The 15,072-nt window shown below is 41.7% G+C and overlaps 2 protein-coding genes across 8 annotated transcripts in view; both read left to right on the top strand.

Moving 5' to 3' along the window:
* mast3a (microtubule associated serine/threonine kinase 3a) overlaps positions 1 to 6,568 on the top strand; it is a 31,502-nt gene extending 24,934 nt beyond the window's left edge. For all 6 annotated transcript variants that reach the window (XM_026148878.2, XM_026148874.2, XM_026148877.2 and 3 more), the window contains 7 exons: positions 58 to 179; positions 277 to 465; positions 741 to 964; positions 2,162 to 2,284; positions 2,433 to 2,569; positions 2,916 to 3,100; positions 3,201 to 6,568. In XM_026148878.2, coding sequence (XP_026004663.2) covers positions 58 to 179; positions 277 to 465; positions 741 to 964; positions 2,162 to 2,284; positions 2,433 to 2,569; positions 2,916 to 3,100; positions 3,201 to 4,051 — 1,831 coding nt within the window. In that variant the 3' untranslated portion in view covers positions 4,052 to 6,568. The remainder of the gene's footprint in view (positions 1 to 57; positions 180 to 276; positions 466 to 740; positions 965 to 2,161; positions 2,285 to 2,432; positions 2,570 to 2,915; positions 3,101 to 3,200) is intronic.
* A 2,426-nt stretch (positions 6,569 to 8,994) lies between these two features.
* The window catches only part of pik3r2 (phosphoinositide-3-kinase, regulatory subunit 2 (beta)), a 32,316-nt gene continuing 26,238 nt past the window's right edge, over positions 8,995 to 15,072 (top strand). The window contains exon 1 of one of the 2 annotated variants that reach the window (XM_026149875.2): positions 8,995 to 9,360. The gene's annotated coding sequence lies outside the window, so the exon portion shown is untranslated. Of the gene's footprint in view, positions 9,361 to 13,902; positions 14,037 to 15,072 lie in introns of those variants that run through there. The other variant, XM_026149876.2, reaches the window with a different exon arrangement.

The raw sequence follows: 15,072 nt of genomic DNA, 5'->3' as shown, positions 1-15,072 counted from the left end.
AACTTAGCTAAAATCTGCATTTTTATTGGACCTGCATTTTACCTTTATCTTTCTCAGTCTCCGTCCACGTGCGTCATCCAGCTCCTCACAGTCGGAACGCAGCACCAGCCCACTGGTAATGAACAACACCCAGAGCTTTGACATCATGCCTCGAGTTGCCATCCCTGCTGATGAGGAGGGTAAGAGTATAATAAATGCAGAAACTACCTTATCTACTTTTTTTTTTTTTTGCTGCTGTGAAACACTAGTACTCACACATTGTACCCACTATTGTAGATGGGATGGTTTCCAACCTGCGCCGCATCCGTCTCCGGAGCAACAGCACAGGTACGAGGCCATCCTTCAGGAGGGGGGCATCTCGACGCATCGCACATCAGTTAGAGACCCCAGAGAAACCCAGGTCCCCCTCTGGAAAAGTCCCCAAGTCTGCATCAGTCTCTGGCCTTTCACTCATCATTACCCCAGGTATCTTTGCAGGATGAATGCATTATAGAAAGTGTTTGGAATTAAAAGAAAATGGTGACAAGAAACGAGTGTTCATGTATTCACAGTGCCCTCTACAGCCTAATATTGTGTAATTATTGTAAATATTGTAAAACACATTATTTATATTGAAGTCAAGATTAGAACAGTGTTTGTTTGGTTTTAATTACTGGATGCAGCATTTTAAAAACAGTAGTGCTTACACTTTATAAAGACTCAGCTGTGTTTCTTCCTGCTTCTCTTCTGCTCCTAACTAGATGACTCAGGAGGTCCTCCTACGAGCCCCAAATCTTCTTTGTCCTTATCATCCAACCCCTCGTCCAGAGACTCGTCTCCCAGCCGCGATCTGTCCGTCAATGTCAGCTGCCTCAGGCCTCCGGTGGTTATCCACAGCTCTGGGAAAAGGTTTGGGTTTGCGCTGCGAGCCATCAGAGTCTACATGGGAGACAGTGACGTCTACACCGTTCATCACATGGTCTGGGTATGCGATCTTATCTGGTACTGACTAGATTTATACTATATTGGGAATCAAAAGCATAGATGTTTAAATAACTTTATGGCCTCTTTTTCTGCGCTGGCCCTAAAAATGAGTGAAATCAGCATCACCAAGCTCAGCAACATGCAAACACTGAGAGACTGTTTGCTAGTTTTTAGGTATGCGTAGGTATAATTTAAAACCAAATGACTCAAAATAGTTTCCAGCACATGGCAAAGAAATTGTGCCATCTGCTGGTTTCCTGTTGGAACATGTCAAACTTTTTCTTTTACTGAACTGAGGTTTTAAACAAAGCTTATGCAATTTGGTATGATTCGTTTTACATTCTCGTGATTTGACAACAGCTGCTTCACTCAACCAGAAAGCCAATAGTCAGACTCATAGAACCCCAAAAATTGACCCTCCTCACTCTTTTAAAAAAAAAAAGCCTTTATAAAAGCTTCTTCATAGCCTTTCACTTTATAGGAGAACTCTGTGGTCATAATATGATGGACATGGTCAACAACAATACTCAGACAGGCTGCTGCATGTAAACGATGCTTAGTCAGTACTAAGAGGCCCAAGCAGCCAAAAAAATATTCCCCACACCATTACACCACACTGAACCGTTATTATAAGGCATGATGGATCGATGCTTTGTCAACCATCTGAACGTTGCAGCAGAAATTGAGACTCATCTCCCAACATTTTTCCAATCTTCTGTTGGCCAGTTTTGGTAAACCTGTGTGAATTGTAGCCTCAGTTTTCTGTTCAGGAACAGGAGTGGCACCCACTATGGTCTGCTTCAAGGTTCAGAGATGCTCTAATTAGTTTCATATGAGTCTGTATATACCTTAACATTCACAAACGCTTGACTCTCATCTGGTCCTGAGGTGGGGTTGAAAATTTTAATTGTGCACTCACTGTCAGAGCCCTGAAGCTGTAGGACAAGCTGACTGATGAAATCAAGTCAGCAGACTCAGCGACCTCTCTTAAATTTCTTCAAGAAGCATACCTTTATTTATGAAACCTTTATGCTGCCGTGATACTTTGTTGCTATACATGGCATTTTTTTCACACAACAAGTTTAAACTAAGTAAACCAAAAACACTAGTTTTACTAATTGCATAGGTGAAACGCAGCAACAGCCATTTAGATGGTTGCTTTACCAGTAATTGTGAGGTTGTGTCTGTTTGGATCTAGTGCGTTGAGGAGGGCAGTCCTGCACACGAGGCAGGATTGAGGGCAGGTGACCTCATCACTCACGTCAACGGAGAGTCAGTCCAGGGTCTCGTACACACTGAGGTGGTGGAGCTTTTGCTTAAGGTATGTGGATAACGTGTTTTGTTTCGAGGGTTTTTGTTGCTTTTTTAAAATGATCATTATAATGTATGGAAGATTAAAACTGTCAAATTAAAGAAAGAATTTAAATAGAAATTTCAATTTTTTATTTTATTTTATTTTTTTGCGACAGAGTGGCAACAAGGTGACCCTCCAAACCACTGCTCTGGAGAACACTTCTATCAAGGTTGGACCTGCTAGAAAAGCGAGCTACAAGGCCAAGATGGCCCGGCGGAGCAAAAAGAGCAAGAGGAAGGACGGACAAGACAGGTACACGGGCGAGAATGAAATCATATTGAAGAATTGGACGTTTTACTCCTCCTTGAAGCCTCATGTTAGATCTCAGATAAATAGCAGAGTTCCTATTTGCTGATTTTGCAATTATAAAGTCGGCAAATGGAAAAAAAGGATTTTTTTTTTTTCATTCTGCAAGTCTGATTCGTGCATTAAAAACCTTAAAGCCTCCGAAAAGCTTTTTGTAAGAGAGACGGAGTGATGCTCCTAGAGAAGCTTTGATTAGCATTACAGTAACACGAGTTGGCTCCTTGTCTCAGATGTAAATGATGTAAATTTGCTTTTTTACAATTTTTTTTTTTTTATTAATTTACTTTTGTAGCAGACGACGCAGCATCTTGAAGAAGCTGTCTAAGCATACACCGCCTCCACCCATGCAGAGCAGTCGTAGCTTCTCTTCGGGGTTCCACCAATCATCTAGTGACAGCCTCTCTGGCTCACCAACACAAAGCCTCTCTCCTGGGCCTTCAACACCTTGTCGCTCCCCAGCCCCTGACCACTCTGGAGGTGAGAGAAGAGGACAATCGTTCTTGTAGTGATGTAGTTGTCTCTTTCTGGAGGAAGTGTATCCACTAAATCTAAACTCTTTTTTTTTTTTTTTTGTTAGATTCAAGTTCTTCTCCTTGCTCCAGCTCTCCAAACTCGCCCGTACCGCAGGCTCGTCCCAGTTCTCTTCACGTCTTGGGTCGCTACACGAAAGCTGGTCGTTGCAAGTCCACCAGCAGCATCCCTCCTTCGCCTCTGGCCTGTATCCCACCACCCCAATCTCTTTCTCCTCAATGCTCGCCATCTAGCCTCCCAAGTCACCCCAAGTCCCTGCACAGTTTTCACGGCAAGACTTTGTCACCTCCTACAATCGCTCGTCATTCTGTGCGTCCTCGCAGCGCAGAACCGCCGCGCTCACCGCTGCTCAAGAGAGTTCAGTCAGCAGAGAAACTGACTGGTGACAAGATGACTGGGGGTTACCACGGAGATAGGAAGGCTTACAGCACCCGACGTCACACTATGGAGGTGCCCTTGTCTGAGGGAGAGGGGCTGGAGGACCTAGAGGGAGACAAAGCTACAGGGTTTGTTTGCGTAGGCGAGCACGGCCGCCAGGGCCTACACATTGGAGGGCAGAGAGGCCACCAGGACACAGCCAGCGGAGGCAGCGATCACCACCGCTCTGCTGCCTTGCCACAACAGCGCAGCACCAACAACCACTCAAAAGAGATGGTGGTGATGAGGAAGCTGGCTCTATCAGAGCGCAGAGACTCCTTCAAGAAACAGGAGGCGGTCCAGGAAGTGAACTTTGACGACTTGGAGGAGGCGGCTCTAAGCCCCACGCTTCCTGTCACACAGTCAAAGGCGTTCAAGGCATCCTGGATCAACTCGTCACAGTCGGAACCCAGCAGCAAGCTGGGATCACAGGGTACCACACCGCAGAAAACCAAGTCAAAAGACAAAGAAGGGCGTTAGTTGTTCAGTTCTATTTTGCAGGGATCACAGGTCAGAGAAGATGAGGCTTTGACCTGCTATCGTACTTGCATTTAAAGGCCTTGCATGTGTCCAGAAAACTGTGACCAAGTCCCACATCATCACAGAAACAAAGAGTCTGCATTTCTCAGTACCACACGCATCCTCCAACACTGTTAACAGATTAATGACTGCCAAACGAAGTTTACTTCAGAGTTGCTCGATTTCTCTCTCGGTTCTCAAATCACTGTGGCGCCTCTAACGGATGTAATTATAAATATTTGTTGTTTTAAACGAAGAAACTTATTTATGACTTTTTAATGATTATTTGTTTTTGTTTTGTTGTTTTTTAATTTGTTTGTTTGTTTGTTTTTTAAGTTGCTATAAATGCCTCGGACGCTTCAGCTGTTCTAATTTTAGGAAGTGCACAGGAGAAAAGCCAGGCAACAACTTCTCAGTGTAGTCTTAGTAGGTGTGGAGGGAAAACAAAGATAATATTAGTCAATATTGCAATATTCATATGATTCTTTTTTTTTTATACTGTTGTGTGTGTGTGTGCGTGCGTGTGTAACGGGATGTTGTTTCATATACAGACTGTAGTGCTCATCCTGCACTGTATATGCTAAAAAGTTCCATAACACGTTTTTTGCTGCCTCTCTGAAGAAATCTATCATGCGGATTGTGATCGTGACGATTCGGAGTCATTGTTTCTCGACGCAGGGCATGTACAAATCGGGACAAAAGGAAAAATAACAACATTGCAACAGTTGTCAGCTAAGCTGTGGCGCCAAAGCATGGTTTAGCTTAATAATAGGTACTGTAGTTGTACATAAGAAGCCTCATGTATGCTTGGGTCTACCGCCACTGGCTGTCCTGTTTTTTTTTGTTTTGTTTTGTTTTTTTTGTTTTTTTTGTATCCGTGCTGCCACCCGTCTGTAAGTTGTTTAAATTATAACCTGATCAACACGCAGGTGTGTAGATAAAGCTTAGTGGCTACCTTCCCGGCTGCTGCATCCGACCTCCGATACCTTTGTGAACCTAACCTCCGTCCAGCTCCTTACAAGCGTAGTCTAGCAGAAGTGTTTGCACAAGTCATAGCTGCCGTGTAACAGTGAGAGTACATTTATATTTCAGGGTGATCTCTTTCTCTGTGGGATTCAGAAATTGTACAGTGGATGCAACAAACAAATCTGGCTCACTTGGCTGTTTTTTTTGTTTTGTTTTTTTATGTGTTTTATGGATGAATGTTTACATTTCAATGCAAGTATGTGGGTGGACTTCAGTGGAATCTGTTAAATTATTGTATGGGGAAAAAAGAGAGGGAAGGCGCAGGAGAGGCAGACCTGAGGCCCTGGGTGGATGAAGGAATGATTCAGTGGTAATCTCCTTTTTGTATATTTTGATATGGAAACAGTCTTGTTGCAGTACTAATTACCTATGCTGTTGTATATCATATAAACAATGGTGGACCTTATAACAGCTATCAGTGAAATGTAAGGGTGGATGGACTCGTGTAAGATGTGAGTTAAGTGGCATGGCTTTAATCCCAAGTTGCGATTGACTGTAAAGAGTTGTGCATCTTTTACATCCCAGTAAATCTCCACGGTTTTACTCTGTTTGAGAGCTTGGAAGTTTTGTTGGATAGGCCTTGAATTCTTGAATTTGAGGCTTTCAGCTTTAAAAATTTGTTTTTTACGGTGAGATATAAACAAATGGTATTTGGTTTTCCATTATGTACTCTTTAACTAGTTTTTACTTAAAAAAAAAAAATTCTAATCCTGTTCTTGTTTTTGTTTTGTTTTTTGTTTTATTAGTAGTATTGTTTTACTCCCAAGAACTGTTTGGATTGGCAACTAAAAAAAATCAAACAAAGTGGTTAGAGAAGAGGAATTTGTTGATTGTTCCTCTTTTTGTGAAGGTTCACATCTATGTTTTGCAGTCAAGGGAGATTTAAATAAGGATTTCTCAAAGAATTTCAGCATATTGAACCTTGGATAAAGGTTATGTTGTGTGAATGAAAACGTAGACCTTTTTTCACTGTACTTTAGGGAGAAATGTGTGTATGTGCGTTTTATCACTAAATTTCTGATGCAATATACATTTTAATATGTTCTTAGTGTTGAATTGCTTTATTTTTCATTGTAGTATCCCATGACTTTTGTTGGGTCACCCTGTTAAACTTTTATAAATCAGGCACAGGTCTGAGCAGCAGCCCATTTTGCATCAAATGAAGCGTCAGAGTGAACTCCTTGTCTCTGATCGGCTTGTGCGTTCATGTGTATGACAAATTCACTGTAACAGCCCCCACCCTTCACATTTTTCACTTGTGTTTTTGTATTGGTGTGCCCCACCACCATCACCACTCAACCCCCTTGTCTCTACGTGGCAAACTGCCCTTTGTGAAATGCCTACCATGTGGGTATCTGGTGCAGACTGGTGTGACATTGTCTGTTATTCTCTTGTCTCAACAGTGCTTGAAATAAATGAATTTCCAGAGGACTGGAAAGTCCAAGACTACAAGACGTTGCACTTGTCATTTGTCCTCCTATAATAATATTTGCACATTTACAGTACTGTATCAAAAAAAATTATAGTTTTTCTTACTTCGTGCACCCTTTTCTTAATTATTTGCTTCCAAGGAGACAAACTTTCTTGTAATTCTTTAAGTGCTCTGGAGCAATAGTTCTCCATGATTTCTGAAGGTCTTTTCAAAGTTTTTGGGGGGGCGTTGGCTCCTTTTTTTAAAATCAGTCCAGTCCTTGTACCCGACCATTTTAAAAGGAATTTTTTCTTTTTCCAATTTAAAAAAAAAAAAAAAAGAAAAGAAAAAAAAAGACCAGTGTTGTGTAGCTGAAAACTTTGAACATCTTAGCATGGTATGCAGCAGGTCCTTAAAACATTTGAGGAAACTGGACAGTGGGAGACAAAATAAGAAGCAGCAAATGGTAAAATGGTAAATGGCCTGTATTTATATAGCGCTTTACTAGTCCCTAAGGACCCCAAAGCGCTTTACATATCCAGTCATCCACCCATTCACGCACACATTCACACACTGGTGATGGCAAGCTACATTGTAGCCACAGCCACCCTGGGGAGCACTGACAGAGGCGAGGCTGCCGGACACTGGCGCCACCGGGCCCTCTGACCACCACCAGTAGGCAACGGGTGAAGTGTCTTGCCCAAGGACACAACGACCAAGACTGTCCAAGGCGGGGCTCGAACCGGCAACCTTCCGATTACAAGGCGAACTCCCAACTCTTGAGCCACGATCGCCCCGTGTAGTTAATCTACAAACTACAGCAGATGAACCTGAAAATCATGTCCTTAAAAATGGGGAAAAGATCCTCAAAGACCTGACACAGGACTCGGATACCTCTATCCCTTTTAGTTGATCCATCACTGTTCACTGAAACCTCATCAGAGGCTGTGTTAGAGATCAAAGTGATGGAATTATGAATGCAAAAAGGAGCCTCAGATTTTAATCAACCATTTGGAATGCATCTAATGAGCAACAGCTTCGTTTTCAAGCATGACAATGATCCCAAACATCCTGCCAATTACAGGTAGGAATCACCAGTATGCAACCAGCTGCCAGCGAGCTTGAATTGCGCTAATCTATAAAGACTCTTCACAGTCATGGCAGCATGTTGGCAATCTGCCTGTATTTATAAATTAGAAGTTTTTTGCAAGCCTCCAACAACCTTCATTTAGTGATTGCAGTCCGTCCAAGCCAGACAGCAACTCTTTTTTTTTCTTTCTTTTTTTTTTGAACATTAACAGTTTTTAATCAAACAAGTGAAACTGCAGTAGGTCCAGTGTTTCAACGAGTGCTTTGTTTCTGCAGAGAGAGGCCGAGGCCTTGGTCCACTCAACGGCTCCACGTTCTGGTTTCCCCACACTTCTCTGACTTCTCCGTCACAGAGTCCTTTACCAAACAAACACATGATAGTATCCGTCTGTACTGTGTCCAGCCAGTGTCACATTTAAAGAAAGAAAAGAAGAAGAAAAAAAAAAGCATGACATTTCCACCGTGTGATGATACAAGAACCTTGCCGTCTCATCTTGATTGCCAAGGCTGACAGATGCAACTCCAAACAGTCCTGTGAAAATCCAACCCCTGCTTTTCCCCCCTCCTCATCCTTTAAATACATCATCTCATACAGACAGCAAGGGTTTTTTTTCCCCTCTTTTCTTCCAGGAATTTTCTTCCCCCCCAAATCAGCAGTGCTTTGGAATTTGATCTTTGGATGGTAATCTGTGTCCATCAGGGTTCACGCCTCTCTTTGTGTGCAGATAAAATTCGTCTCTGGACACATTTTTGTTGCTGGTTAAAGTTCATCGTTCAGGCAAGTTGATGATGGGTACCCACTGGTCCATGCAGCGGCTCTCTCTGCAGAATCTGCAGACAGCAACTCTTTGTGGAAAGGTTGCCTTCTTTAAGGTGAGATGAGCCCTCTTGTTCATAAAATTTCCAGAGTATTTTCATTTATTTAATATCAATATCTGGTGTTCCTGTATGCAAGATATTGCAATGCCATACTGTATATATTTTTCCTCCACCCCTACTGCCAATGCAAAGTGAAAGTATCCCTAGGAAAAAAAGCAAATCAGTCATGGATTGGTCTCCCCAGAGCCCGGACCTCAAAATCATCGAAGCAGTGTGGGATCATCTAGACAGCCAACATCCAAAGAAGAGCTCTGAATCCTGGAGAACTATTCCTAAAGACTACTTCAAGAACTTACAAGAAAGCAGCTCAAGAGAGTCAAGGCTGTGCTGAAGAATAATTTACATTTGATGATGATCAAGTATTTTACGCTAATTGACACAATTGACGCACATGGATTTAGCGCGTGGTTCACCGCTTTCTTTTTTTTCCACATGAACACATTTCTTTAGTTTAAATGCAGCTCAAAAAACACGATTTGGAGACTGTCTGCTTCAAATTTCCGTTTTGTTTTTTGTTTGTTTCTTTTTTTCGTCTCCGAGTCTATTCGGTGACCCCCTCACTGATGGTTCGGACGTTTCCGCTCACGTTCGTCACTTTCCGCGCACTCTTATATAGTTCCCACGCGCCCTCCTTCCCTGTACCGTGCTGAGCTGGAAAATGGCTGTGTGTTGGAGCAGGGAGTTATGAACGGGAAAAGAAAGAAAGAGCGAAAAGAAAGACGCGGAATTAAGAAGTGAACCAAAGGCTTGCTGGAAGTTTAGAGCTCACAGAGAAGCCGTCGTCTGCAGACAAGCCACCACTCGGAATCTTGTGTGCGACTTTTGCTCCGAACCCAAAAGTGCGAAGAGTCAAGAAATATCCGCGGTGAGTTTTTCCAAGTTATTGCACATTTCCAGTACGGCAGCCACTGTACTGGAAAATGGTGGAAGCGCTGCAAGTGTGCTCCACGCACGCAGCTTCACGTTGGTGACTTGTGTCCTACTTTTAAAGTTTAAAGGAGACCTACTTTTTTTGTCGCGCTCGTGTGCGTTTCTGTGCTCTTTGCGGTGAAATGTTAACTTTAATTCGCCCTCGCGCCGCACTGCTCGGTGCTCGCGCTCGCTGACGTACAAATGCCGAGCAAGTTTTTTTTAAGCTGCTTCAAAGTTTAAACCGTTTTCCCTGGCTTATTTGTTGACGTGAAAACGATTAAAAATGACTTGTCAAGTTTGCCAGCATTAGTGCTAAAATATTCTGTAATGTCAGTGTCTCATTAGTACTGTTTAGTTGTATTTTAACGCTACTAAAAAGACCCATTTGCAATATATTTGCAGTGTACTCCCTGTGTATACCATTGCTAGTATGTGTTACTAGTGTCTTTACCTTGGCTGCAGACTATGGGAGGCCTAAAGTAGCTGAAGGCCTGACTAGATGCGTCTCTTACATCCCTGGTTTAAGGATTTGGCATCCATCGAGGAGTTAATGGAAATTGTGCCACTTGCATAATGAGACAAGCCACTCAACTGTGCTGAGACCCCGCACCCCCCTGTCTTGTAATTATGAATCGAGCATTATGCAACCAAATGTCAGTCCTCCATTATATGCTTTATCGGTGTGATGCATGACTTGTGGATTTCATTCTTCTCTCAAATGTCTTGAAATGCTCTGAGTGACTGGCAGGGCTGTTGTATTTAAATGCCCCCCCACATACACACACACACACAATAAAAAGAGAGGAAATAGTGGTGCTTCTTGAAATGCCGAGTGACACCTCTCAGAGGGGGTGAAGAAAACCTAAACTAGCCTCAAGTTCCAGCAGAGGCACTAAAGCTGTGGTTATTTTTGTTTGATGTCGAAGTTAAACTGAAATGGTCCTGTTTGATCAAAACAGCAGCAGAGTTCGTCTTTAAGGACAGTTTAGTCATGTCTCACCTGGAAATACTGCATATTCTGTGCTTTGTGGGGTTGTGATTTTTTTCTAACTTCCCAGAGACAATCATGAGTCTACTTAAAGTCCTAATCGATTACCCTCCCAACCACAACACACTGGACACAAATCTTATTGGTCACTTGCAATTATCTGGGACTTGTCCTTTTCTTTTTCCTGCAATCCAGGAATAACTTGCATTATTAAAACGTCTTTATTGTATCAGATTAAACAGATTCCTTTTAGAATTTGATTAGATTTGTTGTCATAAATGTGATATAGATGTAGACTGCAGTATGCTACCTGCATATTACCAATTTTTGGTCAAATGTAGTTGGTTATGAAAGGGTTTGGGAGATTTTTTTTTTTTTTTCTTTGAGGAGTTGAGGAGGAGATAAAGGCACACATTATCTTGTTTGTGTCTGGTGTTTTCAAGTGATGCAGACTTTGCAGGTTTATCAGATTTGATTTCTTTGGTGAAGTGGAAATGTTTAAATCCATAATCTTGACCAGATGGATTGAAGTTATCGCTTCTGATAAATAGACCGAGTCCTCTTTAACTTTAGAGCCTTGCAGCATAGTTGACTTTCCTGAACAGTGCAGTCTTGGTGCTAAATAATCTAGCAGATGTTTCTATTTAGCAAAGTGAGCTTTTCGGCTTCATTTGCGACAGATAGAATTCAGGTGAACGAAACTGGAATCATAAAATTCGTAAGAACCAATTTTAGTCTGGAAAGTTAGTCTTTGCAGACTCCAGTGTTTTTGGCCCGTCCTATCTGCCTGTGGCGCAGCAGATTTTTCAGATCCATGTGGACAGATGGCCTGCGGCCAGACTGCATGCATGGTGGTTCTGTAGTCAGTACTTCCCCAGCAGCGCCGTGAAGTACCAAAACATGCATACACAAATACACTGTTTGTGCCCACATAAATGTCTGAACTTTTGGTTGCATTGTTGTGATTATGAAAGTTTTAAAGAGAAGAAATGATAGTAATGCTTATGAATAAAAAAAAATCCCAGAACTTTGTCTGTGGAACAGGGAGTGATCTGTAATGTGACGTGTTAATCTTTTGTTTTGTTTGTTTTAAGCTTAGGGTGCATTCCTAAAATCCTAAACTCCTCAGCTGTTTTTAAAAAATAATTATTTGGTAGACAGGTTTCTCTTGCCACTTTCAGATGCAGTAGTAACTACTTTCTTTCTGGCCTACATGGATGTAATCAGTGTTTCCTTATTTTGGTGACATGGAGATGTGAGGGATCTTGCCAGTTAGCAACTGTTTGTTCACGCACAATCTCTCTAGTAGTTTTAGATGTGTTGTTAATTTTTGAGGAGCTTTTATTGCACTGCTCATTAAATTTCCTTTTTGTTTTCATTCTCTCAAGAAGATTAATACTGCAAAAAATCATAATCAGCAACATGGTGTTATACATCTGGTGTAACAGCTTAAAATGTCACACTGCACCACTGCTTGAGGGGGACTAAACCAGCTAAGGGACATGGACATGTGCACAAATGTTCAAAAAGATGGACCTTCTCAAAGTTAAGCTTCTTGAATGTAATAAACTTTCTCAGACATGACCACTGAGCTGTTCAGGTGAAAGTAGTAAGCTAAAAATGGCATATGGCAATGTTAGCCTCTTGGGTCTGTTATTTACCACAACTAAAATAACCTGATTACCTATTACATATATTTATTTACTGTGTTAAATAAAAAAGTTCTTAATCATCATGAAATCATAATTTTTCTTCGCTATGACTGAAGTGATCAAAATTTGCATTTTGAGTGTAAAGAAGCTCCCCAGCATCTAGATCTACATAGAAACTAATCTACCAGTTACAAACAGTGTAATTACTAATGATCTAACAATTATTACATATATTTAAATCACCATCATGGATCGGTCCTAAGGGAAAATTGGCTACAGTGATACTCTACATGAACATTTCTATTTTAAATGTCATCCTCGAAATCACTTTCTCTTAATTGGCAAATTAGTCATCATGAACATCAAGTTTGTTTACTTTTGTTAAAACTGATGACCAAACCCAAAACAATGATGATAATAACATGAAAAAGATAAATATTTGTTCACATTTGAGTTTTGGCACATGCCTCTGCACTTGTATATAAACATTAGAAAAATTAGAAAAACAACCAGTAAATAAATAAAAGATTACATCTGTTTAAAATCCACTGATTCAGTTACACAAACCGATTTTACAAGTAATGATGATGTAAGATGTGTGGCATTTTGATCCTCGAGCAGTGTCAGTGATGCCTTTAATAGCTTATTTGGCATTTTATATACGCATGCTGGTGCAACAAACAGGTCAGCACTGTGCTGGCTGACTAAACACATCATTTATTTTCTTTAGAAAGCAGACTTCAGTTTGTAGGTCTCGATTTAATCACACCAATAATAAATGCAATATATAAAATGTCAGTTACCAAAAAAAAAAACCCACACAGTGAAAGACTAATAAATTATTAGTGACATGTTTTTAATAAGCATTTTATTTTATATTATTTATTGTATTTTTTTTAACTGTATCCCTCTCCCTGTGAACTCAGAAAAACAAACATCATCTCCTTTCATCCCATTGCACAGCTTCACTGTGACTCATGGAGTTTTCTCCAATCACACTTAGTCTGGAGTTTTTCCATGTTTTCTTTTACATCTTTCTCCCAGGGTAGCTGCACTTGATTTAAATCATCACTTCAATAAATATTACAAACAGTCATCACAGTTGCAAAGATGAAAAAAGTCAAAGGTGCTGGAAAAGGTGGAGTTGTTTAGGTCAGATGTTTTATCACTGCCTAGATACATTTTCTAATATTAGAACATTTCCTTGATTTGCCCGGTTTCTCTGGTGACTGGGGAGCACATGGCCAGAGCAGCAGCCAATCAGAGGCTGGGATTAGCTTTCCCTCTCTCTAGCAACAGTGAGTTACTCGCTGCCTATTCATTAATTATTTTCCTGTGGTCTTCCTCAGCCGTTTGGACTCTGCTGATAGCAAACTGCTCCGTCTCTCACTCTCTTTTCTCGCTGCTTTTTGCCGCTGTCTGCTCAGACTGAACGCAGAGTCTTAAAAAAAACGAATGGGTCCACAGACACTGAGCTTTCCAGCTGCTGTGCTGAACTGTGAGCTACTACAACACTGCCAGAGTAGGACAGGAACAGAGATGACTCCTCTCTCACCTTGTGCGACTTTTTCTTCTCTGGAACTAAATACTAAAAGAGGACTGGTGAATAAGAGCGCTCTGCCTTTTCCTCTGCCTCCTTTTCTTCTTGTTTTTGCTGCTTTACTGCAGCCGGACTCGGACTATAAAGAACTAAATTATTACAGCAACTGGAAAAACGGCTTGACTTTTTCGCTGGCTGAGGATCGGGAGGGGGGGTCAGTTGGAGGCAGGACTCTGTGTGTTTGGGGGGGAGTGGAGAGCAGGTGGAGAGAAGAGGGAGGGAGTTTGGCGGTGGGGGTGGGGGGGTAATGGTGGTGTGAGGATTGCGGGCTGTGGTTGGGTATGCCAGTGCCACGTGTCTAGCCTGGCACCTCTTGCTTCTCGACTCGAAGGATGTTGGACCGAGAGTCTGGCTGAGCCTGTCCGGCTTCCCTCTGAACCTAAAGTGGGGTGAGTTTTGCACTGTGCAGCGTTCTGTTATCACAGTAACTCTTGAACCTTTTTTATTAAAGACAACGTCCTTATTCACAAAGCTTTGCAGTGAATGTGCGTTCGCTTTCGGAATGTCGAGGGGGGTGGAGAGGATAATCTAGACTAAGGTTCAAAAGCATGCACTTTGGCATTCACGGCTGCAAACTGGACGTTTCGGTGAATTTTTTATGCTTTTACTCAACTGTATTTAAGCGTCTGCAGTACATTATTCAAAATACTGTCCATTTATGGACATTTATGAAACGCTGGTACAGCGTCGGGCCTCGCAAACCAGGCCTGTGGTTATTGAGATTTGGACGTTTTGGAAAATTGCCCCAAATGCCTTGTTACTGCCATACCACGATGAAACTTCTATCAGTCATTGTGCCACTTTCACCTTCACTCTCCACCTGCTTCTTTTCCTCTTTGACATCACGTCCAGGGAGGTTAGTAGGACCATTGTCCTTGATTGGTCCACAGACCACAGATGTCGTACTTAATCTGGAAACCATAATCTCTCTTTCTCGCCCACCCCGTCTCATTTCCCAGCATAGTTGCAGTTTAGCATTTAGCATTTTTAAATTTCAGCCGCTCGAAACTCGGCCAAAATTGCCCATTAATTTTTCCACGATTTACTGTGGATTTTATAATCAAGTGTTTCCAACATGTACTCCCAAAAAATGTAGATTTTTAATTTTTGGTCGCTTGACCGACAGATTTCATTTATTTACTTTAGTCAAACCTTTAATACTGATAATATTTAGCATTTTCAGACTGTTGTGTCGCTTTTATAGGATATATATTGCGCACTTGCGCTTGGCATTTAATTGGGCCTTGCAATCGGCTTTATCAGAGGACGTTCGTTACATTTCCATGGACTGACCTTTTTGCTATATGTGGAAGCTATGAGATAAGTGAATTCAAGGGGTGTAATATGAATGGTGATGGTTCACTGTGGTTTCTCAGTTGGCTGTCCATTCAACGTTCCCATCTGAAGCAGGCTTGGTACAGTAAA

Source organism: Astatotilapia calliptera, chromosome 18, assembly GCF_964374335.1.
Source record: "Astatotilapia calliptera chromosome 18, fAstCal68.1, whole genome shotgun sequence".
Taxonomy (NCBI): Eukaryota; Metazoa; Chordata; class Actinopteri; order Cichliformes; family Cichlidae; genus Astatotilapia; species Astatotilapia calliptera.
The sequence above is the reverse complement of the archived record's forward strand: the minus strand, read 5'-3'. Positions and strand labels throughout refer to the sequence as shown.